General features: G+C 42.7%; 1 protein-coding gene across 3 annotated transcripts in view; it reads left to right on the forward strand.

The window, feature by feature from the left end:
* Window positions 1-15,763, forward strand: part of RIPK1 (receptor interacting serine/threonine kinase 1) — a 33,680-nt gene that overhangs the window by 16,838 nt on the left and 1,079 nt on the right. For all 3 annotated transcript variants that reach the window (XM_070361182.1, XM_070361183.1, XM_070361184.1), the window contains exons 8-10: window positions 4,263-4,353; window positions 5,671-6,234; window positions 13,900-14,052. In XM_070361182.1, coding sequence (XP_070217283.1) covers window positions 4,263-4,353; window positions 5,671-6,234; window positions 13,900-14,052 — 808 coding nt within the window. The remainder of the gene's footprint in view (window positions 1-4,262; window positions 4,354-5,670; window positions 6,235-13,899; window positions 14,053-15,763) is intronic.

A 15,763-nucleotide genomic window follows, 5' to 3' on the forward strand; every position in this document is an offset into this window, starting at 1 on the left:
AGGAAAAAAGTTTTAAAAGGCCAACTCAAACATAATACTCAAGAAGTCCTGGAGGAGGAAGTCTTAGGTCAGCGTATAGAGGAACAGATCTCACCTGGCACGTTGGCGGGCATTGTCACCTGGGAGCCATGCTTGTGTTTGTTTCAGAAGTTGACTCTTCCCCCCAGCCCCTCCGTGCTGAGCAGCAGATGGGAGCAGACCCTTCCCGGGATCACAGAGGTTTGTCAGAGACCGTAGCCAGCTAACCAGCCAAGAGGAGCAGAGACTTCCCCCACTCACATGCTCGGGAAACAAGCTATTGTCCTAAGTCTTACCATATTGCTCTTATCATGGGAGAGAGACTGCGCTAAATAAAACAGGCAGGAAACAGAGGTTTTAAAATACATACAGATACACACACGCAATCAGACAGTCAAGAACTGCCAGACTTTTGAGGGACACCTACACTGTAACAGAGAGGTACCCGGTGCAAACCAAGGAAGCAATCACAAGGACATCGAGGAAGGCAGTTGCTAAAGCAGAAAAGCATGAGCGCAGCGCTCAGGGATATCTCACGATGATAAAAGCTTCATTTCACCAGAAAGATGATAGCCTGAAGTCTGTTGGCCTTTGAACAACACAGATTTGAACTGCATGGTCCACTTATACTCAGATTTTTCTCAATAAACACGTACTACATGATCGTCACTTGGTCGAATTTGTGACATGGAACGACAAATACCAAGGGCCGGCTGTAAAGATGTATTTGGATTTCCGGCTGTGAGAGAGGTGAGTGCCCCGATTCCTCTGTTCAAGGATCAGCTGTGTAATTTAGAGAAACCGGCTCAACTAGAGACAGAAAACCTGAATATTCCTATAACTATTAAAAGAGAGTTAAGCAGTCTTACAAGAAAATTCCACAACCACATAACTTAATCAGCAATTTCTGTCGAATATTCAGTGAAGAAGTTACCCCGATGTTATACAACTTGTCTGGATAACAGAAGAGGCAACTTTTATGAGATGAGCATAACCTTGATTCCCAAACCTGAAAAGGCAGATACAAGAAAGGAAAACTACACAATGATTTCGCTTAACAATGTGGTTTTGAAAATCCTGAACAAAATGTAAACAAGTTGAATCCACCAATGGACGATAAAGATTGCAAAAGATATGTGGTTTCACTAACAGAAAAGCAAAGTGAATTCATTATAATTTTTCATCCATTAGATCAACAAGAGTTTTGAAAGACTGATACATCAAGTGTTGGTGAAAATGCAAAGTAACAGACACTTTCATGCAGTATTAGTAACAATGTAAGTTGGTAAAGTTTATTGAAATGTGAAGCATCTATCAGACTTTTAAGCATGAACTTTTGCTGCAGCTCTGCTTAGTAATCTATCCTGTTCACGTGTATGCTCAAAGATTTAGCTTCAGATGTTTGCACCTTTGTGAGACTTAAAATTTGGAAATATATAAATTTGGAAATCACCCAAATATTTCTAAGTAGATGTACTAAGTTATGGTTCAGTTCACTTCAGTCACTCAGTCACGTCTGACTGTTTGCAATGCCATGAACCACAGCACGCCAGGCCTCTGTGTCCATCACCAACTCCTGGAGTCCACCCAAACCCATGTCGGTGATGCCATCCAACTCTCATCCTCTGTCGTCCCCTTCTCCTCCTGCCCTCAATCTTTCCCAGCATCACGGTCTTTTCAAATGAGTTAGCTCTCCACATTAGGTGGCCAAAGTATTGGAGTTTCAGCTTCAACATCAGCCCCTCCAGTGAACACCCCGGACTAATCTTCTTTAGGATGGACTGGTTGGATCTCTTTGCAGTCCAAGGGGCTCTCAAGTCTTCCCCAACACCACAGTTGAAAAGCATCAATTCTTCTGCGCTCAGCTTTCTTTATAGTCCAACTCTCACATCCATACATGACTACTGGAAAAACCATAGCCTTGACTAGATGGACCTTTGTTGGTAATGTCTCTGCTTTTTAATATGCTGTCTAGGTTGGTCATAACTTTCCTTCCAAGGAGCAAGTGTCTTTTAATTTCATGGCTACAGTCACCATCTGCAGTGATTTTGGAGCCCAGAAAAATAAAGTCAGCCACTGTCTCCCCATCTATCTGCCATGAAGTGATGGGACCGGATGCCATAATCTTAGTTTTCTGAATGTTGAGCTTTAAGCCAATTTTTTCACTCTCCTCTTTCACTTTCATCAAGAGGCTCTTTAGTTCTTCTTCACTTTCTGCCACAAGGGTGGTATCATCTGCATATCTGAGGTTATTGATATTTCTCCCGGCAATCTTGATTCCAGCTTGTGCTTCCTCCAGCCCAGCATTTCTCATGATGTACTCTGCATAGAAGTTAAATAAGCAGGGTGACAATATACAGCTTTGACCTACTCCTTTTCCTATTTGGAACCAGTCTATCGTTCCATGTCCAGTTCTAACTGTTGCTTCCTGACCTGCATACAAATTTCTCAAGAGGCAGGTCAGATGGTCTGGTATTCCCATCTCTTTCAGAATTTTCCAGAGTTTATTGTGATCCACACAGTCAAAGGCTTTAGCATAGTCAATAAAGCAGAAATAGATGTTTTTCTGGAACTCTCTTACTTTGTCGATGATCCAGCAGATGTTGGCAATTTGATCTCTGGTTCCTCTGCCTTTTCTAAAACCAGCTTGAACATCTGGAAGTTCACGGTTCACGTATTGCTGAAGCCTGGCTTGGAGAATTTTGAGCATTTACTAGCATGTGAGATGAGTGCAATTGTGCAGTAGTTTGAGCATTCTTTGGTATTGCCTTTCTTTGGGATTGGAATGAAAACTGACCTTTTCCAGTCCTGTGGCCACTGCTGAGTTTTCCAAATTTGCTGACGTATTGAGTGCAACACTTTCACAGCATCATCTTTTAGAATTTGAAATAGCTGAACTGGAATTCCATCACCTCCACTAGCTTTATTCATAGTGATGCTTCCTAAGGCCCACTTGACTTCACATTCCAGGATTCCGGCTCTAGGTGAGTGTGAATGATCACACCTTCATGATTATCTGGGTTATGATCTTTTTTGTACAGTTCTTCTGTGTATTCCTGCCACCTCTTCTTAATATCTTCTGCTTCTGTTAGGTCCATGCCATTTCTGTCCTTTATTGAGCCCATATTTGCATGAAGTTATGGTTAGTAAACAGTGTCAGACTTTATTTTTCTGGGCTCCAAAATCACTGCAGATGGTGACTACAGCCATGAAATTAAAAGACGCCTATTCCTTGGAAGGAAAGTTGTGACCAACCTAGATAGCATATTCAAAAGCAGAGACATTACTTTGCCAACAAAGGTTCATCTAGTCAAGGCTATGGTTTTTCCTGTGGTCATGTATGGATGTGAGAGTTGGATTGTGAAGAAGGCTGAACGCCGAAGAATTGATGCTTTTGAACTGTGGTGTTGGAGAAGACTCTTGAGAGCCCCTTGGACTGCAAGGAGATCCAACCAGTCCATTCTGAAGGAGATCAGCCCTGGGATTTCTTTGGAAGGACTGATGCTAAAGCTGAAACTCCAGTACTTTGGCCATCTCATGTGAAGAGTTGACTCATTGGAAAAGACTCTGATGCTGGGAGGGATAGGGGCAGGAGGAGAAGGGGACGACAGAGGATGAGATGGCTGGATGGCATCACTGACTCGATGGACATGAGTCTCAGTGAACTCCGGGAGTTGGTGATGGACAGGGAGGCCTGGCGTGCTGCGATTCATGGGGTCACAAAGAGTCGGACATGACTGAGCAACTGATCTGATCTGATCTGGTCTGATAGTAACTATATAATCATTTAGGAGTGGTGGAAACTAACAAATGAAATGGAAAGATCTTCAAGACTTATTGTAAGTGAAAAAATAAATCGCAAAACCACAGAGCATGACTCTGTACATGTGAGTGCTCAGTTGCTCAGTCGTGATAAATAATAATAAAAAAAATTTTTTTCATCAATCAGCTTTATATGCAAGGGTTTATTTTGGTTTCATTATATTCGTTGGTCTATATGTCTTTCCTTAGTCCAATACCACACTGTTTGATTACTGTAGCCATGTAGTGAGTTTTGAAATCAGGAATCTTTTTAAGATTGTTGTGGCTATTTAGGAAAAAAAGTTCATTTATTTTTTTTAATATTCACTGCTTGTAAGAACTATGTGATATTTCTACCTTCTGAAAAATTCATTCTTGTAAAAATTTTTTGGAACTATTTTCTGCTGTTTACCTAAAGTGTGTTTTTATGCTCTTAATTTTAGAAAGAGTTTCCAGGCCAAAATGAAATTGTAAAGAGAATGAAGTCTCTCCAAATTGACTGTGTGGCAATAGCTCCAAGCAGGTCAAATTCAGGTAACTTATATTGTGATTGAAAATCTATTTATTTACTTGTTTGCTCGTTCACTCACACAACTGCGTAAAATGTTATTTGAAATTGTATGAGAAAAAGAAGCTGTAAAATTTAACGCCTATCTTAAAGGAATTAATAGTATATTTGGAGTTAAGATACATATGGGCTTCCCTGATAGCTCAGTTGGTAAAGAATCCGCCTGCAGTGCAGGAGACCCTGGTTCGATCCCTGGGTTGGGAAGATCCCCTGGAGAAGGGAAAGGCTACCCACTGCAGTATTCTGGCCTGGAGAATTCCACGGACTGTATAGTCTATGGGGTTGCAAAGAGTCAGACACGACTGAGCAACATTCACTTTCAAGATACATGTATTTGAAATACTGGGTAACAACAGGTTCACCAAAATCATCAAGTATCCTGAACACATACTCTGATAGGGACACATAATATATCTGATAGGGAGGAGGTGACAGTTCATGAAAAAGAAAGAACACAGGCAGGAGCAAAGTCCTCGAGAAGGTCAGGGACGGGCACATCCAGAGGACGTGCAGAGAGGCTGGCCTCAGAGTCAAGCAGGGGTGCTTTTCTCATTGTCACAAAAGGGAAAGCAGAGTCTCAGAAATTAAAGCCACTCATCAGTTGTCTGTTCTGGGGCAAATTACTCAACTTCTTGTGAGCCTCATCCATCATTATGGTAATAATTGCTCCTGGTCTTTTGTGCTAAGTCACTTCAGTCGTGTCTGACTCTTTGCAACCCTGTGGACTGTAGTCTGCCAGGCTCCTCTGTCCATGGGATTCTCTAGGCAAGTATACTGGAGTGGGTTGCCATTTCCTCTTCCAGGGGATCTTCCTGACCCAGGGATCGAACCCGCGTCTCTTGCATCTCCTGCACTGGCAGGCGGGTTCTTTACCACCAGCACCACCCGGGAAGCCCACTCCTAGTCTTACAGGGCTTTTAAAGAATAAAAGAACCCACGGAAATGCTTAGCCCAGAGCTGCTGCCGTTCTCATTTTCCAGCCCTCATCACACCAAGGAGACACTTTCTCTGCTCCAACACAAGTCCCTTTCTTCCTTAGTCATTCCTACAACACCTGCTTTTCTGCTGCTTGGTTATAACTTTTCTTGTGCTGTCTCACCACCAGCAGGACAACCACTCACTACCTATGCAACTAGGAGGAAGACCAACTAGTAAATGCTCTTTATTTGTTCTCAGAGTTTTCAGTCTCTTGTCCGAGGTGCAGATTCCCGATGGTGCTCGGGGTCTGTTTTACTTCTTAGTGTTCCATGATGCTCTTTCCGATGCTGGTCATTTCTTTCCAGCCACAGAACAGCCCAGTTCACTGCACAGCTCACAGGGCTTCGGCATGGGTCCCGTGGAGGAGTCCTGGTTTGCTCCCGCCCCAGATCACCAGCCGGAGGAGAATGACTTCCTGCTGCACAGTAAACTCCAGGAAGAGGCCAACTACCACCTTTATGGCAGCCGCATGGACAGGCGTACAAAAGAGCAGCCCAGACCAAACATGGCTTACAGCAGTGAGGAGGAGAGGAGACGCAGGGTCTCCCATGACCCTTTTGCACAACAGAGACCTTATGAGAATGCTCAGAGCCCAGGGATAAAAGGCCTCGCTTACCCTGGTGTGATGAGTCACACCAGTGCAGCCCAGCAGCCAGCGGGGCTAAGCAGCCAACCCCAGTCACCATACTGGAGAGATGGATCATTTCATCCGCTTGGAGTGAGACCGCTGGACCTGGGGACCATGAGTCCACGAGTTTGGTATGGGCCAAACCCAGGCCACATGCCAAGCCTGTATAAAACTCCAGTGCCTGAGACCAACCTCCTGGGGAACACACCCACCATTCCATTCACCTCCTTGCCATCAAGAGGTAAATGGGCCTTGGAGTCACACTGTTCTTTTAAATTTTCCTGAAAATAAAGCCAGCCACTACTCTGTCAGAAACTAGAAGGTAACAAAGGTCAAGCTGTTTGGAGTCTTCAGCCGCCAGACGCACCTTGCCACCCCGGAATAGTCTCATCAGACCCCTCAGCCTAGGCTGTCTGTTCAGGTGGGCTTCAGGCAGCTACCCACACGTGCGGGGTGACAGAGCCTGGCCTCCAGGAGGCGTCCTCCGCTCTAAGCCGAATCTCAGTAGTCCACTGTGTCCTGGCTCTGATGTAAGGGGAAGTAACTGCCTGTATTCTTTCACTTGCTTGCTGTTTTCTGAAGGTAAGAAGTAAGTCTCAGACACGTTCATCCTTTATCTCGTCTAGACCAGAGACTACCATTTGTGATGAAAACCACATTGTTGGGCAACCATCCCCTCCAGAACTCTTCCTTCTTCCCAAACTGAACCTGTCCCCGTTAGACACTAACTCCCCTTTCTCCCTCCTTCCCAGCCCCAGGCAGTCAACCTTCCGCTTTCTGTCTCTACAAATTTGATGACTCTGGGACCTCATATAAGTAGAGTTGTATGGCATTTGTCCTTTTGTAACTGGCTTACTTCACTGAAGAGTGTCCTCAAGGTTCATCCATGCTACATCATGTGCCATTATTCCCTTATTTTAAGGCTAAATAGTAATGCATTATTATTATGTGGTCCATCCAGAATGGACCACATTTTGTTTATCTGTTCATCTGTTGACGGACACTTGGATAGCTTCCACTTTTTGGCTGTTAGGAATAATGCTACGAACATGTGTGTATAGATATCGGATTAAGACCCTGCTTTCAGTTCTTTGGGGCATATACAAGTAGAATTCCTGCATCGTATGGCAGTTTTTTTTAACTTTTTGAGGAACCACCACTGGTTACCACAGTGGCTGCATCTTTTTCTATTCCCACTAGCAGCGCACAGAGGTTCGTTTCTCCACATCCTTGCTGACACTGGTTGTTTTCTGTATTTTTGATAGTTTCCAACCTAATGGATGTGAGATGATTCTTTTTTTTTTTTTTTTTTTTATAATTAATTTTATTTTATTTTTAAACTTTACATAATTGTATTAGTTTTGCTAAATATCAAAATGAATCCACCACAGGTATACATGTGTTCCCCATCCTGAACCCTCCTCCCTCCTCCCTCCCCATACCATCCCTCTGGGTCGTACCAGTGCACCAGCCCCAAGCATCCAGTATCGTGCATTGAACCTGGATTGGCATCTCATTTCATACATGATATTTTACATGTTTCAATGCCATTCTCCAAAATCTTCCCACCCTCTCCCTCTCCCACAGAGTCCATAAGACTGTTCTATACATCAGTGTCTCTTTTGCTGTCTCGTATACAGGGTTATCGTTACCATCTTTCTAAATTCCATATATATGCGTTAGTATACTGTATTGGTGTTCTTCCTTCTGGCTTACTTCACTCTGTATAATAGGCTCCAGTTTCATCCACCTCATTAGAACTGATTCAAATGTATTCTTTTTAATGGCTGAGTAATACTCCATTGTGTATATGTACCACAGCTTTCTTATCCATTCATCTGCTGATGGACATCTAGGTTGCTTCCATGTCCTGGCTATTACAAACAGTGCTGTGATGAACATTGGGGTACACGTGTCTCTTTCCCTTCTGGTTTCCTCAGTGTGTATGCCCAGCAGTGGGATTGCTGGATCATAAGGCAGTTCCATTTCCAGTTTTTTAAGGAATCTCCACACTGTTCTCCATAGTGGCTGTACTAGTTTGCATTCCCACCAACAGTGTAAGAGGGTTCCCTTTTCTCCACACCCTCTCCAGCATTTATTATTTGTAGACTTTTGGATTGCAGCCATTCTGACTGGTGTGAAATGGTACCTCATAGTGGTTTTGATTTGCATTTCTCTGATAATGAGTGATGTTGAGCATCTTTTCATGTGTTTGTTAGCCATCTGTATGTCTTCTTTAGAGAAATGTCTATTTAGATCTTTGGCCCATTTTTTGATTGGGTCATTTATTTTTCTGGATTTGAGCTGTAGGAGTTGCTTGTATATTTTTGAGATTAGTTGTTTGTCCGTTGCTTCATTTGCTATTATTTTCTCCCATTCTGAAGGCTGTCTTTTCACCTTGCTAATAGTTTCCTTTGATGTGCAGAAGCTTTTAAGTTTAATTAGGTCCCATTTGTTTATTTTTACTTTTATTTCCAGTATTCTGGGAGGTGGGTCATAGAGGATCCTGCTGTGATGTATGTCAGAGAGTGTTTTGCCTATGTTCTCCTCTAGGAGTTTTATAGTTTCTGGTCTTACGTTGAGATCTTTAATCCATTTTGAGTTTATTTTTGTATATGGTGTTAGAAAGTGTTCTAGTTTCATTCTTTTACAAGTGGTTGACCAGATTTCCCAGCACCACTTGTTAAAGAGATTGTCTTTAATCCATTGTATATTCTTGCCTCCTTTGTCAAAGATAAGGTGTCCATATGTGCGTGGATTTATCTCTGGGTTTTCTATTTTATTCCATTGATCTATATTTCTGTCTTTGTGACAGTACCATACTGTCTTGATGACTGTGGCTTTGTAGTAGAGCCTGAAGTCAGGTAGGTTGATTCCTCCAGTTCCATTTGTCTTTCTCAAGATCGCTTTGGCTATTCGAGGTTTTTTGTATTTCCATACAAATTGTGAAATTATTTGTTCTAGCTCTGTGAAGAATACTGTTGGTAGCTTGATAGGGATTGCATTGAATCTATAAATTGCTTTGGGTAGTATACTCATTTTCACTATATTGATTCTTCCAATCCATGAACATGGTATATTTCTCCATCTATTAGTGTCCTCTTTGATTTCTTTCACCAGTGTTTTATAGTTTTCTATATATAGGTCTTTAGTTTCTTTAGGTAGATATATTCCTAAGTATTTTATTCTTTTCGTTGCAATGGTGAATGGAATTGTTTCCTTAATTTCTCTTTCTGTTTTCTCATTATTAGTGTATAGGAATGCAAGGGATTTCTGTGTGTTGATTTTATATCCTGCAACTTTACTATAATCATTGATTAGTTCTAGTAATTTTCTGGTGGAGTCTTTAGGGTTTTCTATATAGAGGATCATGTCATCTGCAAATCGTGAGAGTTTTACTTCTTTTCCAATTTGGATTCCTTTTATTTCTTTTTCTGCTCTGATTGCTGTGGCCAAAACTTCCAAAACTATGTTGAATAGTAATGGTGAAAGTGGGCACCCTTGTCTTGTTCCTGACTTTAGAGGAAATGCTTTCAATTTTTCACCATTGAGGATAATGTTTGCTGTGGGTTTGTCATATATAGCTTTTATTATGTTGAGGTATGTTCCTTCTATTCCTGATTTCTGGAGAGTTTTTATCATAAATGGGTGTTGAATTTTGTCAAAGGCTTTCTCTGCATCTATTGAGATAATGATATGGTTTTTATTTTTCAATTTGTTAATGTGGTGTATTACATTGATTGATTTTGCGGATATTGAAGAATCCTTGCATCCCTGGGATAAAGCCCACTTGGTCATGGTGTATGATCTTTTTAATGTGTTGTTGGATTCTGATTGCTAGAATTTTGTTTAGGATTTTTGCATCTATGTTCATCAGTGATATTGGCCTGTAGTTTTCTTTTTTTGTGGGATCTTTGTCAGGTTTTGGTATTAGGGTGATGGTGGCCTCATAGAATGAGTTTGGAAGTTTACCTTCCTCTGCAATTTTCTGGAAGAGTTTGAGCAGGATAGGTGTTAGCTCTTCTCTAAATTTTTGGTAGAATCCAGCTGTGAAGCCATCTGGACCTGGGCTTTTGTTTGCTGGAAGATTTTTGATTACAGTTTCAATTTCCGTGCTTGTGATGGGTCTGTTAAGGTTTTCTATTTCTTCCTGGTTGAGTTTTGGAAAGTTGTACTTTTCTAAGAATTTGTCCATTTCTTCCTCGTTGTCCATTTTATTGGCATATAATTGTTGATAATAGTCTCTTATGATCCTTTGTATTTCTGTGTTGTCTGTTGTGATCTCTCCATTTTCGTTTCTAATTTTATTGATTTGATTTTTCTCCCTTTGTTTCTTGATGAGTCTGGCTAATGGTTTGTCAATTTTATTTATCCTTTCAAAGAACCAGCTTTTGGCTTTGTTGATTTTTGCTATGGTCTCTTTTGTTTCTTTTGCATTTATTTCTGCCCTAATTTTTAAGATTTCTTTCCTTCTACTAACCCTGGGGTTCTTCATTTCTTCCTTTTCTAGTTGCTTTAGGTGTAGAGTTAGGTTATTTATTTGACTTTTTCTTGTTTCTTGAGGTGTGCCTGTATTGCTATGAACTTTCCCCTTAGGACTGCTTTTACTGTGTCCCACAGGTTTTGGGTTGTTGTGTTTTCATTTTCATTCGTTTCTATGCAAATTTTGATTTCTTTTTGATTTCTTCTGTGATTTGTTGGTTATTCAGCAGCGTGTTGTTCAGCCTCCATATGTTGGAATTTTTAATAGTTTTTTTCTCCTGTAATTGAGATCTAATCTTACTGCATTATGGTCAGAAAAGATGCTTGGAATGATTTCTATTTTTTTGAATTTACCAAGGCTAGCTTTATGGCCCAGGATGTGATCTATCCTGGAGAAGGTTCCATGTGCGCTTGAGAAAAAGGTGAAATTCATTGTTTTGGGATGAAATGTCCTATAGATATCAATTAGGTCTAACTGGTCTATTGTATCATTTAACGTTTGTGTTTCCTTGTTAATTTTCTGTTTAGTTGATCTATCCATAGGTGTGAGTGGGGTATTAAAGTCTCCCACTATTATTGTGTTATTGTTAATTTCTCCTTTCATACTTGTTAGCATTTGTCTTACATACTGTGGTGCTCCTGTGTTGGGTGCATATATTTTATAATTGTTATATCTTCTTCTTGGATTGATCCTTTGATCATTATGTAGTGACCTTCTTTGTCTCTTTTCACAGCCTTTGTTTTAAAGTCTATTTTATCTGATATGAGTATTGCTACTCCTGCTTTCTTTTTGTCCCTATTTGCATGGAAAATCTTTTTCCAGCCCTTCACTTTCAGTCTGTATGTGTCCCCTGTTTTGAGGTGGGTCTCCTGTAGACAACATATGTAGGGGTCTTGTTTTTGTATCCATTCAGCCAGTCTTTGTCTTTTGGTTGGGGCATTCAACCCATTTACGTTTGAGGTAATTACTGATAAGTATGATCCCGTTGCCATTTACTTTATTGTTTTGGGTTCGAACTTATACACCGTTTTTGTGTTTCCTGTCTAGAGAATATCCTTTAGTATTTGTTGGAGAGCTGGTTTGGTGGTGCAGAATTCTCTCAGCTTTTGCTTGTCTGAGAAGCTTTTGATTTCTCCTTCATACTTGAATGAAATCCTTGCTGGGTACAATAATCTGGGCTGTAGGTTATTTTCTTTCATCATTTTAAGTATGTCTTGCCATTCCCTCCTGGCTTTGAAGAGTTTCTATTGAAAGATCAGCTGTTATCCTTATGGGAATTCCCTTGTGTGTTATTTGTTGTTTTTCCTTGCTGCTTTTAATATTTGTTCTTTGTGTTTGATCTTTGTTAATTTGATTAATATGTGTTTTGGGGTGTTTTACTTTGGGTTTATCCTGTTTGGGATTCTCTGGGTTTCTTGGACTTGGGTGATTATTTCCTTCCCCAGTTTAGGAAGTTTTCAACTATTATCTCCTCAAGTATTTTCTCATGGTCTTTCTTTTTGTCTTCTTCTTCTGGAACCCCTATGATTCAATGTTGTAGCGTTTAATATTGTCCTGGAGGTCTCTGAGATTGTCCTCATTTCTTTTAATTCGTTTTTTTTTTTATTCTCTCTGATTCATTTATTTCTACCATTCTATCTTCTAATTCACTAATCCTATCTTCTGCCTCTGTTATTCTACTATTTGTTGCCTCCAGAGTGTTTTTAATTTCATTTATTGCATTATTCATTATATATTGACTCTTTTTTATTTCTTCTAGGTCCTTGTTAAACCTTTCTTGCATCTTCTCAATCCTTGTCTCCATGCTATTTATCTGTGATTCCATTTTAATTTCAAGATTTTGGATCAGTTTCACTATCATTATTCGGAATTCTTTATCAGGTAGATTCCCTATCTCTTCCTCTTTTGTTTGGTTTGGTGGGCATTTATCCTGTTCCTTTATCTGCTGGCTATTCCTCTGTCTCTTCATCTTGTTTAAATTGCTGAGTTTGGGGTGTCCTTTCTGTATTCTGGCAGTTTGTGGAGTTCTCTTTATTGTGGCTTTTCCTTGCTGTGTGTGGGTTTGTACAGGTGGCTTGTCAAGGTTTCCTGGTTAGGGAAGCTTGTGTCGGTGTTCTGATGGGTGGAGCTGTATTTCTTCTCTTTGTTCAGTCGCTGTGGGGAGGGAGGGAGGGATGCTGCAAACAAATAACACTGGCGTGCGCTCGCAGTGCCTCAGCCACACTGGGTCTGCCCCCGCTCATGGCGCCTGTAGCCTCCCTGCCCACACCGCTCGGGCTCTAGGTTGTTCCGCCGGGAACAATCCGAGGCTGGCCCTGGGCTGCATGTACCTCCCAGGTCCAAGCCGCTCAGGTTCAGGCACTCGGGTAGTCCTCAGAGGCGCAGACTCAGTTGGGCCTGAGTTTTGTGCTCTTCCCAGGTTTGGCGAGCGCCAATGCTGTGACTTATCGCCTCCCCACCACTCGGTTATCTGGGTGTAAAACCGGCGCACCTTCTCAGGCAGATGTTAACCGTCCAGACCCCCAAGAAGTTTTAGTTAGCAAAGAAGCCTGCTTACAGTTTTATAGATAATGTCTCTCTGGGGCTGCGATTGCCCCCTTCCGGCTCTGGCTGCCTGTCACCGGGGGGAAGGTCTGCAGCCAGCTATCTCTGTTCAGTTCTTTGTTCCAGGCGCTGGGCCTGGCGGTGTCTTAGGTTGGGGCTGGCTTTTCGCGTGGTAGATATCCCACAGTCTGGTTTGCTAGCCCAAATTATTTTGCTCAGATAGTGCTCAGGGTATTCAGGCCAGATTCTTACTCTAAGCGATGCAGCCCGCGCTGCCGCCCCTGCCCAGCCCCGCTTGCTAATGGCGGCGTGCAGGCGTCTGCGCTGCTTCTCCGCTGGGGAGTTACCGTAGGGCTCGCAATCTTGAGTTTTAATTATTTATTTTTTTCTCCCTGTTATGTTGCCCTCTGTGCTTCCAAAGCTCGGCACAGATTCGGCAGTGAGAAGGTTTCCTGGTGTTTGGAAACTTCTCTCTTTTAAGACTCCTTCCGGGACGGAACTCCGTCCCTCCCTCTCTTTGTCTCTTTTTTTGTCTTTTATATTTTTTCCTACCTCCTTTCGAAGAGTTGGATTGCTTTTCTGGGTGCCTGATGTCCTCTGCCGGCATTCAGAAGTTGTTTTGTGGAATTTACTCGACGTTTAAATGCTCTTTTGATGAATTTGTGGGGGAGAAAGTGTTCTCCCCATCCTACTCCTCCGCCATCTTGGCTCCTCCCTCTCAGCCAACTTTTAAAGAAGAAAATTTCAAGTGGTGGCATAGGATAAATAATTTTACTTAAGCATTTGGAATAGAGTCCTGCCCCTTTACCAGGCTGTACTTTTTTCTCTTCCTTTCAGTCTAGATATACTACTAATCTCTGTGTGTTTCTTTCTAATTAGATGAGTCTTCAAAATATACCATACACAGCAGTTCTGGCATTCAGATTGGCGACAGTAATTACATGGAGATTGGTGGAATGAGTTCATCGGTGCTCGACAGCACATACATGAACTTGAAAGAAGAGCCGGCTTCTAAGTACCAAGCTATCTTTGGTAAGATGCCCTTGAAGGACTCATCCTACAGCAACCTTGAACCTTCTCACCTAATTATTTCTCTGATTACTCTCCCTGAAGATGCCGTATTGCTCCTCATGTAATTTCCATAGAAGTGCTTTGTAACTTATTTATGTGTACCGAGGACATAATTAGAGTATCTAATTCACGGGTTTGCTATGAAAGTGAAATGAGTCAATGCAAATAAGGCGCTTACGCACTGCCTGGCCCATAGTAAGGTCTAGAGAACTGTTAGACACATCAGCATCATCAACATGGCCGCCCAGACCCAGGAGCTCATCAGGCCCTCAGCAAAAGGGATTCCGTAAAAGACAGAAGACTATGCCCTCAGCTGCACTTGCATAATAAAAATTAGAGGGCTTTCTCACATGGGGTTCCACTATACAGCCTCATAACATTAATCCCAAAACACGACCTGGGAAAAACGGTGTGATTTAAGAACCCAGCTTCCTAATTAACCCCAGGATTGGCATTCTTTTTTTAATCAAGGGCCAGAGAGTAAATGTTTCCGGCTTCGCTGGCCATCTCTGTTGTAGCTCCTCAATTGACACCACTTCCATGAGGGCCTCCCTGGTGGCTCAGGTGATAAAAAACTCGCCTGCAGTGTGGGAGACCTAGGCCAGATCCCTGGTTTGGGAAGATCCCCTGGAGGAGGGCATGGCAACCCACTCCAGTCTTTTTCCCCAGAGAATCCCCATGGACAGAGAATCCTGGTGGGCTGCAATCCTGGGACCGCAGAGCCGGACAGGACTGAGCGACTGAGCAGAGCACACAGCACAGCTGACCCCGCAGCACACCAGTAGCCTCAGGCAGCAGGTGCACGGATGGGTGTGGCCACGTTCTAATAAAACTTTAAGACATGCAGTGGGCCACGTGTGGCTCACAGGCCATAGTTGGCCAAAGTGAAAGTGAAGTCGTGTCCGACTCTGCGACCCCTGAACTGTAGCCTGCCAGGCTCCTGTGTCCATGGGATTTTCCAGGCAAGAATACTGGAGTGGGTTGCCCCATCTAATCCTCTCAAAGCCAGTCTTTAATGCACTAGAGCAGAGGTTCCTAAGGTTTGGGGTGACAGGGTACCTTTGAGAACCTGCTGGAGCCCAGGGTCCCTCTCCTGGTGAAGCACTGAGACTCTGGCCGGGAGGCTGACACCTGGTGGTGACGGTCAGAGCTGCACTGCGGGAGCCGAGGAAAGAATGGGTGTTCTGCGGGGGCATGAGGTGTCTCTATTATTCCGCTTACTGAACATCACAGAATATGGCTTGTTTGTGGTGGTGTGGTGGTTATATACTTCTGTTTGCTTCATTTTATTATTTTTATGAAGGCCTGAGAGGAAGGAACCAGTAGGGAGAGAGGGGTTACGGCTCTAGGAGAAAGGAGGACTGAGTGGGGCAGGGGAAGGATGAGCCCAGAAATAATGCACCCGTGAAAAGACAGTGCAATCAAAGAGTTTCCACGCAGTGGTCTCAGTGTCCTGGACCAAGTAAGAGGAATGCACACTGCTGGGGGAAGGTATCCTGAGTTGAGTGACCTTAATTCTGGCCAGATGTAACCAGAAAAGGCCCAAAAGGAACGAAAATGGTGTTTTCCCCCTTGACGTCAGGAAAGTGTAAACAGGAGCTGTGGCTCAGCTGGTACGGAACAGCCTCGCAGCCGAGGGGGCCGCTCCCAGGAGGAAGCAGGTCCTCACGTG

The sequence above is a fragment of the Bos mutus genome, chromosome 23, assembly GCF_027580195.1.
Source record: "Bos mutus isolate GX-2022 chromosome 23, NWIPB_WYAK_1.1, whole genome shotgun sequence".
In the NCBI taxonomy this organism is placed as follows: domain Eukaryota; kingdom Metazoa; phylum Chordata; class Mammalia; order Artiodactyla; family Bovidae; genus Bos; species Bos mutus.